At 44.6% G+C, this 24703-nt stretch overlaps 1 protein-coding gene across 2 annotated transcripts in view; it reads left to right on the forward strand.

The window, feature by feature from the left end:
* AATF (apoptosis antagonizing transcription factor) overlaps positions 1 to 24703 on the forward strand; it is a 109001-nt gene that overhangs the window by 33529 nt on the left and 50769 nt on the right. The window contains exons 5-9 of one of the 2 annotated variants that reach the window (XM_075904775.1): positions 8468 to 8566; positions 11663 to 11777; positions 12110 to 12311; positions 13060 to 13224; positions 14176 to 14259. In XM_075904775.1, coding sequence (XP_075760890.1) covers positions 8468 to 8566; positions 11663 to 11777; positions 12110 to 12311; positions 13060 to 13224; positions 14176 to 14259 — 665 coding nt within the window. The remainder of the gene's footprint in view (positions 1 to 8467; positions 8567 to 11662; positions 11778 to 12109; positions 12312 to 13059; positions 13225 to 14175; positions 14260 to 24703) is intronic. The other variant, XM_075904776.1, reaches the window with a different exon arrangement.

Consider the following 24703-nt stretch of genomic DNA (forward strand, 5'->3'; position numbering starts at 1 on the left):
GGGCCTGAAATACGACTGACTGGCTTTCCTCATTTGCATATTTATTGCAGTGGAAAAATTCTTGCCGAATGATTGATGTTGAGCCTGCCTCTTGAATTCCAAACAGCACATTATTATGAAATGAAAAATGCCGGCCATACAGTTGATTAAAGTTGAAGACAGTGGAATCGGTGTTTTTTAAGATTGTGGGAGAATTAAAGGCATATTTTAATAGATGTTGACAAGAAGTGAACTAACAAAAGCAAAGCAAAGGATTTGCTTGAAAAGATTTAATCAAACGTGTTTCTTGGGGGATTAATTGCTGGGGATGACTAGTGCAAGTGGCTGGCTTGTGGATATGAATGAGAAGTATTGTTCTCAGGCCAATGTATTGAGTGTCATTTTGACCTATAGTTTAACTTCAGTCTCGGAGTCATTTAAAAAGAACGAAAATACTCTCTTTTTATCTGAATGTTCAGATAAACACATATGTCTAATAAGATACTTTTTGTTTAATAACTGAGTTTAATAAAAACTATGGCTGTGGATTTATTTAATTTATTTATTGAATGGAAGCAGTTAGGTAGGTACTTTGCACATTCTTCAATGGCAATACAGGGCATCCCCACTATACATCCAAGATGCGTTCCAAAAAATGTCGATGTATGGCAAAATGACGTAAAGCAGGGAATTTTTTTTCCTATGGCTGACTTCCATTTACACAGTTTTGTTTGTTTATTTAGCACAGCATAAGAGCAGAGAATGGGAGGACTTATAATACATCAGTTCTTACAAGCATCAACGACGTTAGTGCGGAACGATGTATACCGGGGCGACTTATAGCGGGGATGCCCTGTATAGTACATTTCTAAGTTTTTCTCTCCTGATTTCAGAAGTTCAACTTCTGTTAAAGATATGAGAGTTGAAATACATGGGTTGACCATGTTTGTGAGTCTGTGCATGCCTTATGCACTCTGGGGGGGTATATGGAAAACATTAAAAAGGGTTGTGCTTGCAGTTCCAGATTAACAACTTTTTTCCTCAGTTAAAGTTGGGTATCATGGGGCTAGATATGGACTAGTCATAGAAAATTTAAGTCCATTTCCTTTATATTTGGTATTCTGTGCACAATAGTAGATTTGCTTAATAATTTCCATAATCAGGTGCATACACTGTATCCATATACATTACATAAAAAACAACTGTTTACGCATGTGCACCCATACTGTACGTGGACATATTGTATGAATTACAGTTGTGGGCTCTAGTCTGTTAGGGTAGGTGCAGTGACACAGTCCTTGCCTCAAAGAGCTTACAGTCTAAATCAGATGGTCAATAATTTTTTAATGGGGGGCGAGTCCAAGATTTTGGAGAGTGGTCAAGGGCCGCACTCTTCTGTGATATTGATGGAGGAAGTGCGGGGTAGGAGGTTGGGGTGCAGGAGCGGGTCTGGGAAGGAGTTTGGATGAAGGAGGGAGTTGTGAGCTGGTGCAGGGTCTGGGAGGAGGCATGAGTACAGGAGAGGTTTTGGCCCTGGAGGAGGGAATATAGGAGGGAGTGCAGGGTTTGGGAGGGGGTTGTAACCTGGTGCAGGAGGGGGTGCAGGGATTTGGATTGTGACCTAAGGCAGGAGGGGGCTGAGACCTCGGACAGGGGGTTGGAGTGCAGGAGTCTGGGAGGAGTGTGTGTGCAGGAACGGGGGTACAGAGGGTTTGATTTGTGACCTGGGGTCGGGGTGTAGGAGAGGTGGAGAGGGTTTCGGTGCAGGAAGAGGTGGAGTGTGGGAGGGGGAGGGGAGCCAGGTAGAGGTTCTGAGTGGGAGGTACTTACCTTAGGCAGCTCTCAGCCAGTAGCCCAGAGGGACCCTGCCTGCCAAGTGGCTAGCTGCAGGGGGCCATGTCTATGCATCCCTTGCGGGGGAGAAGCTTCCATGCCCTGCCTGAACCACAAACACTGCCCAGGCAGCTCCCATTTTCAGGTTTCTGGCCAATGGGAGCTGCGAGAATGTGCTGGGAGCAGGGGCTGCATGCGAAGCCTCCCCCGGGGGCACATAGAGACGCACGTGGTCCCTGCAGCCGACTACTTTGAGTGGTGTGTGGGGCCATGGCAGGCAGGGAGTCTCCCCGGATTCCCTCTGGACCGTGGGATGGTGACAGGCCACATCTGGCTTGCGGGCCATATGTTACCTGCTCTTGGCCTAAATGGACAGAGAAAGGGTGGAGGGGAAATGTACGGAGAGATGAAATGACTTGTCTAAGGTCACAGTAGATGAATGGATGAGCCCAAGTCTCTGGATCCTGTCGGGAGTTTTATCGACTGGACCATGCTGCCTTTTGAGGACTGTTGCGATTTTTTCATGCATATAAAAATAAGTTTTTCCACCAGGGTGTGACTGAGTGATTGCATCTCTCTAACCTTTGCCCTTCTGCACCCCAGTCTCTCATTTCACCCCATTCAGTGTATCATGTACAATATAGGCACCAATCAGGCCTGAAAAGAACTCTTCGTGGACAGACAGATCCCTGTGTATCAGTGGGGCTCCATATGGGTGAAAAGGACTTTGCAGAGTAGAGCCTTGTACTGAGGTTTGTTGGACTAGGATCATGCCATTCACTCGGGCTCTTCAGAGTAGTATATGGTATAAAATCCAAAACTGTGTGTGTTAAATTTCAACTACAGTAATTGCTACTGTTCACACTGTACCATGCCCCTGCTTATTTCAATATAGTAATGGGCTATATAACCATTGATGTAGAAAATAATCCTCTATTTTTATCTTTTGTTCTCCTCTTTGATTGCTGTCCCTCCCCGCAACCCACCACCCTACCTGTTCCTAGTCTCTGTGGTGGTATCTCATCTTCACAGACTGGAGATTCATGTATTTGTCTCTTCTACATGGTGTTTATCACCATGGTAACTGGGTGCTCATGGACACTAATGAATTTACTCTTGTGAGATAGGGGACTACCATTATCTCCATGTCACAGATGGAGAAAGTGAGGCACAGGGAAGTCAGTGGTGTGGCTTGGAACAGGGCCCAGATTTCCTGTCCTTCACTCGGTGCCTTACCCACAATACTGCGATTAGAGAGAATTTTTCCTCTTCCCGTCTAGAGTCGGTTCCACTCCTGGGCTTCGTTGGGTGGGGAGAGTCATGTGTGCTGTGCCCTATGACCCAGCAGATTTCTAGGGATGTTAGAGGTTAACCGGTTAACCGATACTGATGCTTAAACTCTGCCCCACTCCCAGGGAGGTGGCTTCGCTGCGGCAGCAAAGCCTCCTTCCCAGGAACGGACCCAGCAGGCACTGGTGGCCCTGCTCCCAGGGAGCCTTTGCTGCGGGCTCTGCAGTATGAAGCTTGTTTAAGATGTATACTGCAGTGAGTGTAGCCACTAAGAATTTTTAGCGGTTACACTGTGACCTTATTAAATGACTTGCAACATCCCTAGCCTCCAGGCAGAATTGAGGGCATCTGTTCATTGAATAGTTGAGTAATGTCATGAATTCTTATTGGTTAGTCGATTATTCTATACTCCCCGGGGGCAGGGCCAGCAGCAACCAGGTGCCAGGCAGGAGCTAGTGTGTGAGGGGAGCCAATTTAAAAACCAGCTCCTCTTGCAGACCAGCTGCTTGTTGCCCTGTGCTGCTGCCTCTGATAAAGAGGCAGCAGTGATGGGTGGCAGCAGCCCCTGTCTGCAAGGGGGGTGGTGTCTAAGCTCCTGGACCCAGCGCGAACCTGAAGTGAGCCTGGCTGCCTGCCTGCCTCCTAATACACTTTAAATGCAGAGCCACAGCAGGGGTAGGTCCCGTACCTGGCATGAGCCAGGACTGAGCTGGGCTGTTGGCCAGCCTGCTAAAAAATGTACTGGTTGGGATGCGGGGGGGGGGGGAAATGCACGTAGTCTATAGCATTAACCTATAAGCTTTTGCTAATCAGTTAATCGACTACCCTATTACATTCCCTTATCTGGATCTTTAGGCACCTAAATACCTTTGAAAATTTGGCTCATAAGCATTTACTAACTTTAAACACATTCTTAGTCCCATTGACTTCAACAGCATTGCAGAGACCTCCCCCCTCACCCTTGCTGCTACACTGCTGAGTGTAAGGGGAGGTCCTGTTTAGTGCTGGGAAAAGGTGACCAAGTAATTTTCTAGGTAGAGATCTTTCTTGTGGCAGTGATACAGTACTCTGCTTACAGTGACAGAAAGTGTGAAAAAATGCCCATCCTCCATGCAACACCACATTAGTGATACAGGTTGAACCTCTCTAGTCTGGCACACTCTGGTCCAGCAACATCTGTGGTCCAGCATGATTTTACTTAACCAGATGTCCACTTGTCATCGATGTGGTCATGTTTCCCGTGGTCCCATCAAGTTTGTTTACAGCCACCAGTCCTGGCTCTGTGTTTTGTGCTGTTGTTTAGCTCTCATTTATCCCCTAAATGTCTTCTACAAGTCCAGGAAGCAGTGGAAGTGTTGATAATGCTGCTAGTGAATATTGATCTCCCGTGGTCCGGCAAATTCTCTGGTTCGGCACCAGTCAGGTCCTGAGGGTGCCAGACTAGAGAGGTTTAATCTGTACTTGGATATCAGTGTCCACTATAGCTGAACATCTGGCTGCATTCTGACTTTAAATGAGGCTGGCTAAAGGATGGCTGCTTGGCCTGGTTATCCTTTATTCAGGAACTGGCACCACTGATTCAAACAAGGGGTAGGACCAACAACAAAGGTAGTGTGTGTGTGTGTGTGTGTGTGTGTGTGTGTGTGTGTGTGTGGTTTGAGAGCGGTAGGACAGATTTCATCTCTGGTGGGTCTCCTGACACTTTGATACATGGCAGTGCTATCCCTGAATGGAGCTTAAATACTCCAGGGCTCCTTTCTGACTCGGTAAAGGGATGTATAAAATGAGAACATATGAGAGAGTATTAACAGAAAGGCACACTTTGATTTACTGATATTGGCTTCCAGCTTTCTTGCTGGATTGATATGCTGTCTTCTGGATCCGCAACAACTTTTTCACTCCTGTACACAAAATGAAGGGGCTCGCACGGACTCTTAAAAGTGATTCTTATGAGCTGGCCGCTTGCTAAGGACAGTCTCAGGTTTCCCATTTAGACTGGATGGTAGGTTCAAAACATGTTTCACTTGTTCGCATGGCAGCAGTAAACGTTTCCTCTCACCTCGCTGCCCACTCAACAGGACCTCTCTCTATTCTTTAAATGGCACTTAGATTGGGAGTAAGTGCTACAGGGAGAATTTTAGCATTGCTGTGCACAACGCGTATGGAGCAGAAAGATACTTGCCCATGTTTTCAAAAGGGGCAGTGACCATGTTGGGGCTCTTTAAAGGCCCTGTCTTCTTGCAGATAGTGCTTAGCTTCTGCCCTGCGAAAATCAGTTTCCTTAAGTTGGGCACCCAAAATTACTTTTGAAAATTTAGATTATTAGTTTGAGGACTTTTCACAGATGTCTTGAGGTCCAGTATAAGGACATTAATTTTATAGCCCAATAGCCTAAGCAGGGGACTGGATTTGATGGCCTCTTGAAGTCCCTTCCAGGCCTACAATTCTGTGAAAAGGCACAGCACGGGCCCCAGGGAGATTACAGTGTGAGTTAAAAAAAATGCAACACAAAACACAGGGAAGAGGGGTGGGAGAGCAGAGGGTCCTGCAGCAATAGAGAGCTGCCCTGTAAAGTGCAGTCAGAATAGCTTTGTATGAAGGATTTTCAGGCTGTACTCTCATTGCAGTGTCTGTTCACTGAGCATTGGTGCCTAAGGTGGGGTGCTGCTAGAGAAGGCAATGCGGAGCCAGCCAACGCGTAGACAGTTGTAGTCATCTGCAGTGTTCCCTCTAACTTTTTCCATCTGTGCGCAGAATAAATTTTGTTTTGTGTACCAAGGCATGTGAAGATGTACATCACCAAAACAAACACACGCTGCTGGCTATGGGTGCTCTGCTAATCAGCTGGGTAGCACCTGAAACTTTCCTGGGTGGCTACCCAAGCGCACAGCTTACAGGGAGCCCTGGTCATCTGAACACAACAGGGCAAAACAAATCCACAGCATGGTTAATGCTGGTGTGGCAAGTCCAGGAAGTAAATTGCTTGTTAGAAATTCAGACCCATTGAGTAAATGGCAGAAGCTTTGTTATGCGTCTCACCCAGGTTTTCTCACTTGCTCAAACTGTATTGTGGCTGTCTGTCTGTCTGTCTGTCTCTCAAAAAATGTTAGCAATTGAAAACTGGCAAAGATTTGCTAGTCTGTGGAACCCACCTTGTTGTGTGGTCAGGTCCACACATGTATTATTGCTCAAATTATATGAGGGCTATTTGTGCTCTGTTCTCTGTGCCCACTGGCACGTAGTGAAGGCACTCTCATTTGTACCGAAGGGAAATGAGGGTAGGATAGAAGCGAAAGGATTTTTAAATCTGAAAACGGCTTTTGCATGCTGGTGTGCTTAAGAAAAACTCTGTGCTTGTGACGCCTCTCTGCTTTAATGGCCCATTTCAGACCAGGAACAGCCTGCTGAATGGGTTGGGGGGGCTTGTTCCCCCATTTCTTGGGTTGTGTTCATAAAACTGCTGTAATTTACATGCTGTCTTCATGCCTGAGTTAGAATGGTCCTTTCCCAAAAGCAAATAGGACAAAGAGTGGGGGTGAGAGGGTGGTTGTTTGGAAATCTGGATGAAAACAGCCCTTTTTGGAATTAAATGCTGAAACGGGTAAAGCAGTGCAATATTAAGGGAATATTAGCTTGTGTCGTTGAGTTTATAGCACACTTGCGCAGCCGTTGGTAATACCACGAACCCCATCGGATAACACCATGAAATACATAAGGACTGAAAGGATGGAAATTATCCAGCTGTAAGAGGCTCATGATGAAGCCCGTGTCTGGAATAATTAGCCCTCCCACCTGGGTAGACACATAGTCATTGTCTGACCTGCCCTCCCTACCCCCTTCTCTCCAGATAAAATTGCTTCCCATCCTCGCTTCTATTGGGGTCCATATCTCGTATCCGGAGGGAGCTTGAGCCTGTCTTTATGTCTTGCCTGCGTGCAATAGCCCTGACACAACTCAGAAGAGTTTGAGTGCTACTCCAGCTGTAATAGACAGGATCAAAGCTGCCTGGGGTGCATTAGCTTTGCCTCTGGAGGGTAGACAGCAGGTAGAAAATAAGCAGGTTCAGGAGCTCTGGGGATATTTAGCTGGGTTGCAGGCGGTAGAAAAGATTTTGCTGCTTTAAGCTGCGCACTTCGGGTTGGGAGCACTTGCCTCTTGCAAATGATGCCCTTGCTTCAAACACATACCACAGATGCATTTTAAGGGCTTTTGTCTGTTTCTCTCAGAACTGTTTTGATGCTAACACACGGCTGTTTCACAAGTGTGGCAACCTAATCTGTTAATAGGTTTATATAGAACAGCTGTCAAAATGTATCTGTAATGAGCCACATAGGGGAGGAAGATGAGCGTAATGCTGATCTGCCGCAAAAGTCTTCCTGGTGCCTTTTCAATGACATTACTGCCACGGAGGTCAGGCCATCGTTCATCAGAGTTCTGTGACGACAATAATATTGGCATTGGGAACATGCAAAAGATTTTGACCCCAACATGTCAGAGCTGATTTCCTTTTTCGTTGCCTTCATGTGGCTGATGAAGATTTGCTGCTCTTTTTATCCATGGTTTTCTATTTCCTTTTAAAAAAATGGCCAAGTGAAAATAAAATACCATCCCCCCCTCTTTCCTATTGCGCTAGCTAGTCAGTGAGGGTTTGTTTACACAGCAAAGTTATTTTGCAATAACGGCTGTTCTGAAATAACTGTGAGCGTCTACACAGTAATTCCGTTACTGCGAAATAATTTCGAAATAACGGACGGCTTATTCCGACTTCTGTAAACCTCATTCTATGAAGAATAACACCTATTCCGAAATAACTATTTCGGAATAAGGGCTGTGTAGATGCTCCACTCCTGCTATTTCTAAATAGCCCCTCACCAGGGCCATTCTAAGTTATTCCTCCTGGGGCTCTAAATCGTGATAGCACGTCTGCATTAGGGAAGCCTGCCTCTGATTAATTTTGAGGCTTCCTTGCAGTGTAGACGTGCTATTTCAGAATAACTGTTCCAGAATAGCTTATTCCAAAATAACTATGCTGTGTAGACGTAGCCTAAGGGAAGGATTTGGGACCAGATCCTCAGCTGCTGTCAATTGAAACGGCTCCCCTGATGTTATATCGGCTGAGGACCTAGTCCTTTGTGATTTGTTAGGAAGAATGGTCTGTAGTAAAAGACCTGATGCTCAGATAGTCAGTAGCTGCTTACTGTACTTGAATTTGTCAGGGACCTCAAGCTGTAAAGACTTACCATAGCGTCAGACATCATAGAGTGGTTGGAGTGACAATAGGGTGCGTGTTTTGCAAGAGGTGCCAGGTATGTGAGCATGGCTAGCTTCCCAAACTAAATCTGTGTTCTTACCATTGTCTTGTTAGGTCAGAAGGCCAAAATGTCATGTGCTTTTAACATTTACAAACATACACGTCAAATTGGGCTACATCTACAAACACTGCCCAAGCTGTCCACTTCCTCATGTAAGTAACAGTCGCATCTGATTTTCTGCTCAGGTACCAAATACAAGCCTATCATCAAGAATCATCTGGCTGGAGCCACAATAGGGAAAACAACTTGCTGAAGTGTGGGTTCTGGTGGCATTATGTGGTCCAGGGGTCGGCAGTGCACGGCACGCATGCCACAAGTGGCACGCAAGCCGATTTTTAGTGGCATGTGCAGCCGTAGCCAGCTTGGGGGCACCTCCGATTGCCCAGTTCCAGTGCAGTGCGCGCCGCCAGTGGCAAATCCCTACCATCCCCTGCCCCACCACCGTGCACCACATGGGCCCTTCTGTCCCCCTGTGGGACTGCCTTCGGCGTGCGGGGCCCTGGCCGCACCAGAGCCTCCTCCATCTCCAGATGTCCACTTGCAGAGTGCAGCAGGGGCACTGCGGGGCTCAGCGTGCTTGGGTTTGGCAGGTGCATTCCGTGTGCTGCCGCTCTCTCCCCACTCCGCCCAACCCCGCTGGGGGAAATGCAGCACATGGAACCTCTCCCCACACCTGTGCCTCCTGGCAGGAAGCTGGAGCTGGTGCTGCAGCCTTGGGGCTGTGTGGGCTTCCTGCTGTGGCGGGGGAGGGGCTGAGCTCCCTCCCCACCCCACTGGGGGAATGGCAGGACAGTGGCATGCTGTCCAGAAGCTTTCCCTGCTGTATGGGGGTGCAAAGCCAGGTAAGCATCCCCCTCAATCCCAGACCCCTGCATCTCAATCCCCCTCATTCACTCTCCTCCCACTGCCAAGACTCTGCAGTCCCAGCTTGTACCAATGCCCTCCCTCCTGGCCAGATGCCCTACTCCCAGTCTGCTTCTGCCCCCTACCTCCCACTCAGACCTCGCAACCTCTCCCTCTCCTGCATCCCACCTTCCTCCCACGTCCTTCACCCCCATGCCTATTCCCCCCCCCCCCACTGGCAGCTCTGTCCTGCCCACTGAGCCCCTTGTTTTTGTCCCCCTTCGGAGCCTAAGGGGGTGCACAAAATCCACTAACTCCAGAACCCCAGAAAAGTCAATCTGGCCTATAGGAAGCCAGAACCTTAGTCTTCTGTGTCCCTTCCCTTGCCCCATGGGCCTGGCGTGCCGGAGAAGTGAGGTGTCTCAGTTGGGGGTACATCAGTGAGGGTTGGGGGTTTTTGGAGAAGTTTTTTTTGCTTCCCAGTTGTGTGGTCCCCAACTGATTTTTCTGTGTGTCAGTGGCCCCTGACCCCAAAAAAGTTCCCCATCCCTGCCATAAATAAAGAAAACATTGAAACCTTTTGTGTTGGACATAAATTAATATTTTACTTTATTTAAAATGAAGTTTGATAAACGAACATGTGAAAATTAAAACGCTTAGTCTGTTTAATAATTTAAATTAAACCATTCTCCCTAGCTATAGCAGTAGCAGAATGGCTCGGGTGTAATTAATGGTGAGATTCCATTAGCAACTGGTGGTCCAGGAAAGGTTTGCATTGAGGCCAGTGGTCCACGGGGTGCACAATGAAGAGAGCCCGTCCCTGCCTCCCAGGAGTGCAGCATGGGCCAGTGTAGGAGGGTCAAACCTTGGCACGCCACTTCAGGACGGTTGCCGACTCCGCTGTAGCCACTTGAGTGGTTTCTGGAACAACAGAGCTTTGCATGGCTATGTTGGCAGGAACTGGAAATCCGAAGCACTGGGGTTCTCTCCCATCAGCACTCTATTGGAATCCAGTCTGTTGTGTTCTCTCCGTATTGACCATAATCTGTGGAATGGTTCCCCAGTATGGGCCCAATTAGACACCAGGATCTCTGGCTGCATGTTGGCAATATCAGCAGTGTGTGGTCTCTGAAATAAGTGATGCTTCAGCCTATATATAGAGCATGCAAGCCAGGCCGGGAAAGAGGCTCCTACTAACCTGGTAATGGAGAATTTTCTTGGGAAGCCTATTGGTGTTAATTTCTTACATTTTTAGGCGGAGCTGTGGTACCACTGTTGGACAAACCCATCACCTGGCTTGTGTCTGAGCTGGAATGCTTGTCCCTGTAGATTGTAAAGGTCTTTCGACAGGGAGTGTGTTCACAGCTATGTGAAGGAATTGGCAACTGGCCAGCTCTTGGGCTGATTGCTACCGAATGGGCTGCCTTCAGCATTTAGGCCTGCAGGTAGTCTGGAAAACAGCTGTCTGAGGATAACCCTTAAACTCCTGCCTTGATTCTCTTTGTTTAACTACACTCTGTCTTTTTCAGTGAATGTAGTTTGTGAAGAGTGCCCAGTTGGCAGGCCTGAGACTGACATGCTCTGTTTATAAACCTATAGGCCTGCAGTTCTGATTATCTGATCAAAATCCTCTCATTATTTGCTAGATCTTTATTTGTATTCCCCAGCAATCAGACCTTGCTACATTTAATTTTACTTACACGCCAACTTTTTCTACCTCCCGCATAGTAAACACAGCAGTGTAGAAGAACCTGTAGCCATCACAGCTCCTCAGGCATTCGTTTTCCTTTCTTCCTCTCACCTCCTGCTCCCTACACCCCACACACATTCAAAAAAAGAAAAAGAAAAAGGGGGAAGGGGAGGAAAAAAAAGAAAATCCACCAAAATCTGTAAGTGTAGATAGAATGCATAAATATATTTATTCCCTCTCTGGAATTGCTTCATATTCTGACACCAAACTTTTTGCAGCAGGCATTGGCTAACACGGGAGGGCAATGAATTAGTCAGCAAAAGGGGAAGTTGTCATATTTTTGTGCCATCAGATCCTTAAGCCCATAGTAACTTACTACTTCAGTATGCTAATCTTTTAGTATTCCAAGCCCAAACTTGTGCGTGTCAGTTAAATAGATTGATCAATGCATTCCCAGTGTGTAACTGTTTAGAAAAACTCCCCTTTCCTCCCTTTGTTTATAGGAATTTCCTTTCTCTGCAGAGGCTTTGGCATTAACTAAAGAATGATCTATAAATGTTAAATAGCATTTTTAATGGGGTTGAGGCTTCACAATACCTGCGCTAGCTGTGGGGGGAATGTAGGTTTAGTATGTGAAGCCAGAAGCTGTCACTCTAAGGCTTCACCAGAAGCTGGGATCAACCTGAAATTGTTACTGGTGTTTCTTCTTCTGCAGGTTATAAAGCCTTGAAGGCATTGCTGAGAGCGTTAGTGGACCTCCAGGATGAACTGCTGTATCAATATCCAGGCACAAGGTATCTGGTAGATGGAAAGCAGTCAAAAGTGGAGAGGTAAATACAGCAGCCTTTCTAAAATCCATCTGCTAGCTAACTTTTTAAACAGGGAAACATAAAAGCGTTGGCATTCCCCATCTCAGCGCTGCTTCCCCAGTTGCTGCTGTTTGGGTAATGGACATTGCGGACAAATGGCATTTGAACGTGTCCTGTGTTCTCTGGAAGCTTGTGCTTTTAATTTCTTTTGGTGGCAGAAGGGGGGGGGGGGTTTAGCTACTTGACATCTGAATAATTAGCAAAAGATGGCAAGAGAAGTGGCTGTTAAAGAGAGTTTCCAAATTGTTGCCTCAGTGTGATTTAAAAAAAAAAAATTTTTTTTAAATGTCTAGTGATGAGGAGATCCCCAGTGGTAGTGATGAAGAGATGGAAGGTGAGGTTCGGACGCAGAAAGGCCCTCCTAAACGGAAACTAGAGATGGAAGACTACCCCGAGTTCATGGCTAAGAGATTTGCTGATTTCAGAATGTATCGTAACAACACCTTGCAGAAGTGGCATGACAAGACAAAACTAGCTTCTGGCAAATTGGGGAAGGCAAGTGTGTATATACGAGAGAAATTTACCAGAGGCCATTCATAGATGTAAACATTCCTTGTTCAATCTAGCGCTACAATAGTAAGATTTAAAACACCACCGCCCCCCCTCTTCCCCCCCCCCACCCGTGACCAACAAAAATCCCCCCAATTTTTGGAAGCCTCATGCTCCTAAGGCATAAGCCAGACTGTAACTTGGCAGGATCAGGAGGAAATTTTCCCTGTGGGCAGATTACATCAGAACTGCCTCCTACAGTATTTCTCCCACCCTCCTCTGAAGTAGCTCTTATCCATCGCTTTGAATTGGAGACGGGATACGGCACTAGATGTCTGACTAGTGTGGTTCGGTATGACAGTTCCTACTTTTCTAATTGACTAGCTGTTTGTGTATTTCCCTATGTACTTCATGATTTATTGTAACTGTGCAGATATGAACACAGTTCGTTTTGTCCAAAGAGATGCCCAACATGCAGGGGTTAATATGAAACATTGAGATGTTTGTCTGAGCTAGGATAGTGAAGCCTGTCTATTAAGCCAGGCTTTCAGCTTGCCTCAGGTCAATGTCTTTTTGTTGGCTTATTTTTGTTGGATTTTATTTTTATATATATAAAATAACAAGAAAAATCCAAACTAAAACTGCTCCTGTAGGAACATTGTCTGCTTATCCACTGACACGGAAAGATAAAGGAACATTGCTGCCTTGAGCAGCAGCTTTCTGCATTATCTGACACTAGTTAATGTTGTTGCAGGGTTTCAGTGCCTTTGAGCGTTCAATCTTGACTCAGATTGATCATATTATGATGGACAAAGAGAGATTACTACGACGGACACAGACTAAGCGATCAGTGTATAGGGTGCTTGGAAAACCAGAGAAGGAATCTCAGCCGGTCCCTGAATCTTTGCCCGGATGTTCGGTAAGTGTTTTGTTTAGGAAACTCTCTTCCAATGGAAGTGATGGCATTCTCTGCAAATGAATTAGATGAATCCTTTAGCAGGTAAAGTTCTTGGTGGGAGAGTTATGTAGGAGGTGATGGAGTGCCTGTTTGTGTAATTTAATGGAGTAAAAGATGAAAGGTGCTTCTTGTATTTCACATTTTGTGTTGGTGCCTATACTGATTCCTGATAGACAGTGCAAACCTTGAGATGGGACCATGCTACCACTTTGACTTGGTCCCACCATAGGTATCAGTTCTGTCACATAACTGGTATTCTGCTTCTTAAAGAAACAAGTGCAAAATTGAAAGCTTTTGACCAAGTTGTTGGACTCAATCACATTGCATTTCACCTGCAAAATAAGTGTCTATATCAGCTTAGTATTTAAGGACTAGTAAACAGTCTGTGCTTGTTTCCTAGTTGGGGACTCATAAACCAGTTCCGTGTTGACAGTCTTTTTCTGCCAATGTATTATAAGTCCTTTTAATCCTATCTTTACAATAATCAGGTGCTTAAAAACTACTTTTAATAGAAGATGTTCACATGCTACCATGCTTATAATTGTTTATACACTTTACATGGTGTCAATGAAGTCAGATGGAAAAGAATCCACTGAATACTTTCATCCAACCTGTTGTTAATCTTTAATAGCTTTATATTATATGCTGCTTCATTTTTTTTTTGTCGAGTTAAGTAAAATGGCACTTCTGTCACTTCTCTGTGGAATTCTTTCTACAGCTTAATACATCTAGAGCTTGTTCCCCAAATCTGTAAATATTGAACACAAAATGCCGAAAATAAGGATCAAGGAGGCTCACAGCCCAAATCCACCAAAAGCGCATTAGATGTGTTTTAGGACATGCTACCGTGTCTGGTCGCTGCCCAAAGCATAGGCACATGTGGACTTACAAACATTCTCTCTGCTGTTCCAGGAGGTCATCCCTCAAGCCAAGTCCAACACGCACCTGAAAGACCTGGATGAAGAGATCTTTGATGATGATGACTTTTACCACCAGGTGGGTCTCTGGAAATCTCTTGGCTCCAGCTGGCTTTTTGTATATCTGGAATTAATGTGGTATATTCTCAGCCGTAAATTCTTTGGCCCAAAGATTTGTCTTTGAGAAACACCATGATAGTTGTTTGACTGGGCATCTGTAATCTCTACCTTCAATCCTTAGTTCATGATGTCCAAAGGTTTTAACTCTGAAATTGCTATGCAAGGTTATATAGATCAGTCCTTTAGCCCTGCCTTATGGGGGCGGTCTTATGGACTTCACAAACACTACTCTGCTCACATGGGTTTGGCTTGCAGCATGAGTCCTATGTCTGTCATTCTCATTGATTATTGCAGTATAAAGAGGAAATTACAGACGTTTCTGCAGCTGAATATTTTAAAGAGAAAACAAATGCTTATGTGGGTGGGAAAGCCCCATCACAAATAAAAATTTTTGCAGTTGCTCGGTGGCACATTAGTTATCGTCATTCAAACACAAAACTTGTCTAATCTGCGTGAAGATTGAAAATGCTGTTGGGCTTCCTAAGCTCTTTCTCTGCTGAGGCAGGGAGACTACACACAGTACTGTGGAGGCTGCAGGCTGGGGTGATCATTGTGTTTGTAATTCATTTAGCAGATGATAATGTCAGCCACATAAAATGCATACTGGAAATTACAGTGCTTTGAAGTGATTTGCTAAATTAAGTCCTGGACCCGTGCCCAAAAAAATATTGCTGGTCCGAGAATCCAGAGATGGTTTAAACATCAAGACTCAACAAATGCTGTGATATTATTAGAAGGCTGGAACTCCTAACTAGAGAAGTTCACTAGATCAGCAGATAAATTCACATGACAATTGGAGTATGGTGAAAGGAGGTGGAATTATTTGATTTTTAGGGCCTTATAACTCATTCAATCAGACATGTTTTAAGGGCTAGTAGACATTTCTAATACAGGCAGTCCCCGGGTTACATGGATCCGACTTACATCGGCTCCCTACTTACAAACGGGGTGAGGCAACCCCGCACTAGCTGCTTCCCCCCAGCAGACCAGGGAGACGTGAAGCTAGCCCCCCCTCCCCCCACCCCCCCAGCAGACCAGGGAGACGCGGAGCGGCTTTTCTCAGCAGACACCTCAGCTTGAGAATAAAGGACTGAGGGAAGTGAGGTGTGGGAGAATAAAACTGAGCTCTGGAGAAATGTTTGGCTAGAGTTTCCCCTACAATATGTACCAGTTCCGACTTACATACAAATTCAACTTAAGAACAAACCTACAGTCCCTATCTTGTACGTAACCCGGGGACTGCCTGTACATATTCTGGGCTCCCAAATAGAAAGAAAACATTTGTGAAGTAGGTAATTGCTAAAACCATTTCAAATATTGGAAGAGCACTGAGAAATTTTAAGGAGGTGATTTTTTTTTTTCATGAGTCCTCAGCATTGTTCTGACTCTGCTACTGTTGCAGACAATGGGAGTTTTATTATTGACTTCTGTGGGACCAGAGTCAGGACAAGGCTAAACACTTGTGAACATCTCATCTGGTAAACCACTTCCTTCAGATCATGCAGGAACTCTGGGTGGAGCAGGGAATGAAATGTGTATCTCTTGATTTCCAGGACTGTTTGTTACAGTCAGAGAATCCTTCCTAGCCCTGGGGTGAGTTGAACAGCATTTCCATGGCAAAGAGGGACTCAGCAATTCTTGCATTGGCGATTGGATTCTTTCACACACTCTTTAAAATGAAAAAGAGAGCTGTTGAGCTGCAGTGATTGGAGGGCCATATCTATGATGTTAGCGCTGAATATTTGTGCGAGAGAATTCTGAGATGCAATCAATCTGTTTCCATCATCAGGAGTCCAAGTTTGCAACAAGAGCGTATCGCAGATTAAATAAGCATAATAAAGTACTAAAATGAATAGGGAAAAATAACCTCCACTGGCAAACCTTAGGCCTATATAGTGTGTGTGCGAGCATATGTGTGTTGGGAGGGTTCTTGGCCCTGAAATGTTAAGTTTTTAAAGAAAAATAGCAGTAGTTGAATGGCCCTTCCTCCTTCCTAATAATTTGAAGTTCGATAAATTCTGATTTTAGAGTTATGACTAGTCACATTTTAGCTTTTCCCCTCACTGGTTAATTGGGGTGCCGGGGTTAATCTAAATTAAAACTTAAACTAATAGAGGTCATTGAGGGAAGAGGAACACCTGAGTAAAACAAATGGGGCTGCCAGGCACAACTGTATCTTGGCCATTTCCCAAGAGAGAAGCGGCAGCAAATTGGAGTTGTTTCAGCGTTCTGTAGAGGTGAATGATGGGTGACACTCGTTTAATGTACGGCATCTCCGGAAACATTCCAGATTGCAGTACTTGCTGTACCAACTGCTGCCGCCCGCACACAGCGAATAGGAACGGGACCAATCGACAACATCTGGCAGCACAGCAAGGAATGGGTGCAGCTCTCGAAACCCCATAGACTCTAAATATGGTGCTTAGGACTGTGGAGGCTTTAATCACTTACCACTCTTTGGCAGCCGGCTCCGACAGCTTATCCTAGCCTCGTACATCACGCACAGACATCTGCTGAGCCGTGAGGCAGCAACACATTCATTTTCCTTTCTTGCTTTTTTTTTTTTCCTTTTTCCTTTCTCCCCTTCTCCCTCCCTCCCTTTCACTCTTCTCCTCCCGTCCCCAATATGCTTATTGGGAGAGATGATCTGTAAAGATTACCGCTTCATTGTGTGCAAGTAATTGTGGGGATGCCAGCCCCTTGACAGACACAGCGTAGCACCTGTTCCGCTGACCTGGTTAATTTCTTCTGTTGAGTGGGATTTGGCAGAGATTGGAGCTGAAGCCAATTCAGTGATAAGGCTAAAGAAAATGGCTGTATGTTTTCTGTCACCTCCCAATTAAATTGGTTTCATAAAGTGCTTTCCTTTATTTGTCAGGGTAGTGAGCTGCAGCTGAGTGTTGCATTCAGAAGGGGTAGAATGCATTACAATAGACTCATGACAATAAAATGAATGTGGTTTTTTTCCGGTGGGTCATACCTAAGCATGTGTGTAAATATAGAAAAGGACTTGATGTTTCAGAAGTAATGAGCACCCATGGTTCTAATTGATTCTTGTGGTAGCTCAGCACCTCTGAAAATCTGACCTTGTGCCTTTCAGGCCTTGTCTATACTTATGTGGAGATTGACACTCCAGAAATCAATCTTTTGGGGTTCAATTTAGCAGGTCTAGTAAGGACCTATTAAATCGAACACTGATGGCGTCTCTTTTGATCCCAATACTCCACAGGGTCATGAGGTGTGAGGAAATTTAACAGGAGAGTTTTTTCCATCGACTCCCACAATGGTGCTGCCAGAGGAATTTGATTTAAGGCATGTCGACTCCAGCTACGCTATTCTTGTAGCTGGAGTTGTGTATCCTAAATCGAATTTCTCACATAGTGTAGATCTGGCCTTAGTGGTGGTGGTTTTCAATTATTTAAATTACAAACTAAGCTTTTAGGACTCTCTTTTTTAAAAAAATACTATTTTTTTATAATATTGCATTTTAGTTATCTATTATGATTATGAAGTAGAGATGTTAAATTTCGAGTAATTGACTAATCAAATAGTCAATGCAATTTGCATTGACTATTCAATTAGTCAATAGGGTGCCTCCGCCTTTAAAGGTGAAAGCGCTGTGGGAGGCACAGGGCCGGCAGGGCAGTCTGCCGCTGGCCCCATGCTCCCCATGGAGTTTCAAAGTGGCAATGTCGCATGGAGCCCAGGATCAGCTGGGGACCCCCTGGTTGACCCCGGGCTTCCTGCGGCACTGCTGCTTTGAAATGTTGTGGGGAACCCAGCGTCAGGCGCTATGCGGTGTTTCAAAGCTGCAGCGTTGCACAGAGCCCGGGGTCAGTGGGGGAGTTTGAAATGCCACATGAAACCTGGGGACACCCGAGCTGGCCCTGGGCTGCATGCGGTGCTTGCCGCTTTGAAGTACCCCCTTCTCTTTCGCCCCTCTTGCTGCCTTTTTCTGATAGAGGCGGGGGGAGGGGGAAGCGACTAGTCGACTAGTATTTGCTTATTGAATAGCTGTTTACATCCCAGTTATGAAGGGTCAAATATAAGTTCAAGTACAAGTTATTTCCCCTCTATTCAGTCACAGGAAGGATGTTAGGCATGTAAGTCAGTGACTTAACAGGGTTGAGACAGTATAAATATATATGCAGTATTGTTATAGGTTGCAGTCCTAGACTCTGATTTCACTTCTCCTATGGCAAAGCAGTATCTTCTATAAGCCTTCAGTGGCATTCAGTGAAATTCATCTTGCAGGACATGTGGAATTTTATAATTGAAGAATCCGCAATTTGTGTTTCATCACTTCATCCCACTTGCTTCATGTTTACTCCAATAACTCAGTTTTTTCAGGCAGCCAAGCCTTTCACTTTCTTAAATTATTTTTTATTGTGGTGACCCACACTTGAGTTTCAGCGTACAGTTGCAAGAGACGCGGGACAGAACTTCTTTATTTAAGCTGTGGTAGATGAGAATAATTCAGCAGCTTTAAAAAAGATCTTGATTACTTAGAGCAGGGGATAAGTTTTAAAGCACCCCCCCACACACACTTTTTTTTTGTTTGTTTTTTAAAAAGACATGTTTATGTAGAATCCTTCACATATGCAACTTTAAGACTTAAAAATCCTGCCTGCTACCACAGTACCACTGGTCCAACATGCTACAATAGAGATTTTATTGTTAGGATGAAATACTTCCCTAGAAGAGGAGAGAGCTGAAATTGCTTTATCTCTAACAGGAATTAGATTAATGTTCATATGCTAAGTGTTTTACTGGCAGGAACTCTGCCCAGAACAAATGTACATCACGGATTGCAGCAGGTATGCCTAGGAAAAATTAAGAATATACATAGTTTTATTCCCACCCTCCCTTTACCTTCAGTTAAACAGTTTGGCACTGCCTCATATAATGGCCTGGAGCCATATTATTTTGTGTTGTGATCATCTGGTAAGCTAGTTATAGTCAGTCCTTGGATGGGAGACCTCCAAGGAAAACCTAAGGTCTCTAGCCAGTGCTGGCGGTTTTTCATCAGACGAGACTAGTAGTTAGTACTCTTTCAGGGGCACTTGACCTAACCTGGAAAACATCTGCTGGGTTCCACCCTGAGGACAGATGCATTTCATCGTTTGGCACATGAGCCAGCTGCTGAAAGGTATTTAGGTATCTAACCCCGAGTTAAGTGCCCAAATATTATTGAGGATTTGGGCCATGGATCTTTATATACCTTAGCTACTCGTAGTTAGATTGTAAAGTGCTTTGAGCTCATCAAAGATTTATTTTATTTTCTCCTCAGAAAGGTTTGCATCTGTACATGTTAACTACCTTCCTAGTGTTGTTATTAGTGGACTTGTCTACATCATCATGTGTAACAGATGTTCAGTATGTATATCTTAACAATGCACATAAAAATAAGTTAAGTGTTTATCTCACTAAACCTCCTGTTCATATCTCGGTTTTTTTGCAAAAGAACTATTTAATTTGAGTTTGTGACAAATCAGCTTCCAGATCTCAAACACTCATTAGGGTGCTTCTGGCTCAGTTTACTTTCCTTCAGGGTTGTAGAGTCATTTAAATCTTAACAGTCTGGCTTTTTTTTAATTTGAGGGCATAAATTTATCCTCCTGTTCCAACTAAGGGTATGTTTAAAACTGTTACTGGTCACATGCTGTGCTTTTTTTCGTGTGTCTCAGGTATTTGATAATGCCATAAACAAGTAATTACTAATCCAGTGAACTATTAAAAGTCAATAATGGTGAAGAATAGAGAGAAGGCTAGTTTTCTGACAAGCTGGTTTACCTTAATTAAACCACTGAGTGATTAATATGGACAGCTGATCTTGTGGTTTTAATTAGATGCATTTAGAGTTTTGTGTGAATAAGAGATGTCTCGAACCATCCCATAGGTTAATGGCAATACAATACTCTTATCATAGGCATGTATCTTTCAAATGGCTCAGTAGATGGCTAATAACACGTTTTAAAGCTTGATTTGAAACTTCTCCTAATGGGGTGTTAGAAAACGGAAACTCAGTGTCATTAGCCTTTTTCCATATAAAACTGAATTTCTACGGAGTACTAGAAGATTTACCCGGCGTTGCTCGGGTCCTTAATTCAATTAATTTTTTTTTTTTAATAAAATGAAAATGTCCATGCTTCATTTAAATCACTGTTCTGGGATGGTGCTGGGGATGAGGGGTTCAGTAGGCAGGTTGCCCCAGGGAGAGAGGAATACCCCAGCCCATTCTCACTGCAGCAGCTTGGGGCCAGGTGAGAAGTGCTTCTCCATGGCCACTGCAGCTCCAGTGGGTACCAACTGCAAGAGGAGTAAATGTCCCGTGGCTGGGGCAGGCCCAGGTTCACCTGCCTCCTGCACGCCCCAGCCAGAGCGCGCCAAAGCAAACGGTGCACTTCTCCCTCGCTCCCTGACGAAGGGGAACAAGCAGCAGTGTTCCTGTAGAATTGAGGGGTGGGGGAAAGAAGAGGAGGCTCTGGGCTGGGGCAGTCCCACATACGGGTGGGACGCTTCCCCTGCCAGCCCCTTTCATTTTCCTGGTGATTCTGTCTGGTTCTATGAGAAGCAATCCCATTCCAGGCACATCCCATTATCCTGGAACAATCATACCCTGACCTTGCTTTAAATTATGATAAGAGGGGACTGGATACTACTGAATTTGCATCACAAAATAGGTTACAAAAAACCCAGTGCAAGTAGTTCCATGGTGATTTTTTTAAAAACAATAAAAGTTGTCAGTGGGCCTAAAATTTCCCCATCGCTACTGAAAACTCAGCGTTGTGTTCATTCATGGGAGCTTGAAAGAGGAAACCACAGTCCAGTTTTCTTGTCCAAGTAGAGTGAAGTGCAAAAAGTAATAGGAACTTAAAGTAGATGTTAATCTTTCACGCATTATGCAGTTTTAAATAATTATTTAATAATTTAAATAACACCATATTAATAACATAAAGGAAAAATGAGATTTTCATCTCTACAGTGTCCAGCCAAAGAATGGAGGGAAAAAATCTAGGAAATTTTAAAATCGAACACCTACTATACATACACTATGACGGGAGCTAATTGAGCTACAACTAATCAGGAAAGAGAGCTTGGAGTTATCATGGATAAGTCTCTGAAAACGTCCACGCAGTGTGCAGCGGCTGTCTAAAAAGCAAATAGGATGCTGGGAATTATTAAAGGGATAGAAAGTAAGATGAAGAATATCTTACTGTCCCTATATAAAACTATAGTACACCCACATCTTGAATACTGCGTACCGATGTGGTCGTCTCCACCTCAAAAAAGATATTTTGGCATTAGAAAAGGTTCAGAAAAGAGCAACTAAAATGATTAGGGGTTTGGAACAGGTCCCATATGAGGAGAGGCTAAATCATAGAACCATAGAGCTGGAAGAGACCTCAGAAGGTCATCCAGTCCAGCCCCCTAAAGAGACTGGGACTTTTCAGTTTAGAAAAGAGGAGACTGAGGGGGGATATGATAGAGCAGGGGTCACCAACCAGTAGATTGGGATCTACTGGTAGATCTTGGAGCTTCTGACAAGTGATCTTGACTAGTTTGACCAAGAGGCTATCAAGTGCCGTCACTTCAACTGTCCCTCCCCCCACTGCTGCTCATCTCCTGCCCTTTGCCTTGGAGCTGCCCCTCCCAGTGGGGAGCCCCCTGCTTGTTGTGCAGGGTAGGGAAGGGCAGGGGAGGGAGAGGAAGAGTGCTGATGTCAAGGTGCCCCCTCCCACTCTGTATCCTTTCTCCACAGAGCAGAGAAGGGGCACAACAGGACCTGGGATAGAGCAAGTTTGCTGGCTGCTTTAAAAAGTGGGCCAGGGCAGGGGTGAGCCTGCCTTAGCCCCACGGAGCCACCAGCAGTGCCCAGCTGGAGCCCACATCCTGAACTCCTACCCCAGTCATGAATCTCCTACTGCACCCCAAGCTCCTGCCCTAGCCCAGAGCACTCCTGCATCTAAACACCGTCCAGAGCCTGCACCTAGAACCCCTTTCTGCATGCCAACTGCTCCACCTGAGCACCTCAGAGCCCCTCACACTCCACATCTCTTAATCCAAGACCAGAGCCCTCTGCCCCAGCCCTCTGAAAGTGAATGAGGATGGGCAAGAGAGGGAGAATAGAATGAGCAGGGGCAGGGCCTTGGAGAAGGGACGGGAAGAAGGTGGGCAAGAATATTTACATTTGAGGTAGATCTTGGATTGCACTTAAAATCAGAAAGTGATCTCACGCTTAAAAAGGTTGGAGACCACTGTGATAGAGGTCTATAAAATCATGAGTGGTGTGGAGAGGTGAATAAAGAAAAGTTACTTACTTGTTCCCATAATATAAGAACTAGAGGATACCAAATAAAATTAATTAAAGAAAGTTCTTCACACAGCGCATAGTCAACCTGTGGAACTCCTTGCCAGAGGAGGCTGTGAAGGCTAGAACTATAACAGAATTTAAAAAAGAGCTAGATAAATTCATGGAGGTTAGGTCCATAAAAGGCTATTAGCCAGGGGGTAGGAATGGTGTCCCTGGCCTCTGTTTGTCAAAGGCTGGAGAAGGATGGCAGGAGACAAATTGCTTGATCATTCTCTTCAGTACACTCCTTTGGGGCACCTGGTGCTGGCCACTGTCGGCAGACAGGATACTGGGCTAGATGGAACTTTGGTCTGACCCAATATAGCCGTTCTTATGTTCTTACGAAATTTTCAAATCAGGCGCAATAATTTATCATATGCTTATCAACTTCAAGTTCAGAGCAGGAGTAATCCCTTTTCTGGATGTTGTTACATCTTTTTTCTGATGTAATTTTAGTCGAGGTCTACACTAGACATGGCAGCTCGGCTTAAGGTACGCAACTCCAGCTACGTAGAATATGTAGCTGGAGTGGCCTTACCTTAAGCCGAGCTTGGTGGCATCTGCATAGCAGGAGGCCAACGGGAGCTAATACTCTCATTTGCTTCTCTTGTTCCTGGCAAGAGCAGGAATACCAGACGTTAGCGGGGGTGCCCTCTGAGTTCAATTTAGTGAGTCTTAACTAGACTCGCTAAATTGAACTCCAGACAAATGGATCGTGGAAGCAGTGACCTTCTGTGTAGTGTAGATGTGGCCTTAGCAGGTAACAGGAGGAGCAGTGAATGTTGTATTATTACTGCTTACCTTGGAACAGAAACTAAGCAGACTTTTCTACCTGATTTGATTAAAAACAAAAACCTTCTCAGGAGATATTGGGGCTCTGTGGGACAAGAAAAAAAGAATTTATTGAGCTGTTGGAAAGATTTCGTGTTTAAAACAAAAGTGATGCACACAGAGTACAACTTTTAAATGATTAAAATTGCTTGATCTCCACTAACATACATGATCAGCTGGTTAATTTTAAAAGATAGAGTGTCCTTCTGGAGAAATCTAACTGTCCCTGCTACTAGATTTGGCTTTGCTTTGGTTAGGGAATGACAAAGTTTTTAATTAAAGATGGGTCTGTCCTGCTAAGTCCTAGTGTAGAGTGTGTCATGGCTTGGGCATGTACAGCTTGTTGGAGTTTTTTTTTTTAATTTTGTGTATTGGAACAAAAGTGTGTGTCTCAACTTTCTACTAAGAACAGTGAACACAATGTGAAATGTTGCTTCTTTTATTGTCCTGCGTTGTTAACTGTTATATTCGTTGAGTGTTAATTGGCTGGTAGACCTCCTGTTTCATATTACTAGTACATGGAACCTAACTTGGCTAAAGTGACTTTAACCTTAAAGTAACCAGTCTCAGAGGGGTAGCCATGTTGATCTGTAACTTTAAAAACAACAAGCAGTCCTGTGAAACCTTAGAGACTAACAAATACATTATATCATGAGCTTTGGGTAAAACCCACTTCATCAGATGAGTGATCTGATGAAGTGGGTTTTACCCGTGAGAGCTCATGATATAATAAATCTGTTAGTCTCTAAGGTGTCATAGGACTACTCATTTTTCTTAAAGTAACCAGAACACCATGGCACACCTCAGTACATACATGGCTTAGTGAATTAAAAGGGGGTGATACAAGAACTCAAACACAGAGCAGCTGGCTTTGATGTAGAGCAGTCTGAAGCCCTGGTTATTTTATAACAAGCATGCTCAGTGTGCCTTTGCTAATTGTACACAGGATTTCAATTGGAATTATGATAAAATAACTTTTTAGTCCCAATTATGTTTCGAATGATAATGAGCGACATAAACCAAACTAGTTCTTACAGTATAATATGACAACACCTTTGGGTAGCTACCAGGTCTGTTTCATCCTAACATGTCAGGTGGGGTTTTAAAAGGCAGCACTTGTTAGTCACACTTAAATGCAATGGCATAATGCTCAAAAGTGACTGTAAAGGACAACATTAGAAACAAAGCTAGCTTTGATCGACAGTCGTACGTTGTATAT

This window comes from Pelodiscus sinensis, chromosome 21 (assembly GCF_049634645.1).
Source record: "Pelodiscus sinensis isolate JC-2024 chromosome 21, ASM4963464v1, whole genome shotgun sequence".
Classification (NCBI taxonomy): domain Eukaryota; kingdom Metazoa; phylum Chordata; order Testudines; family Trionychidae; genus Pelodiscus; species Pelodiscus sinensis.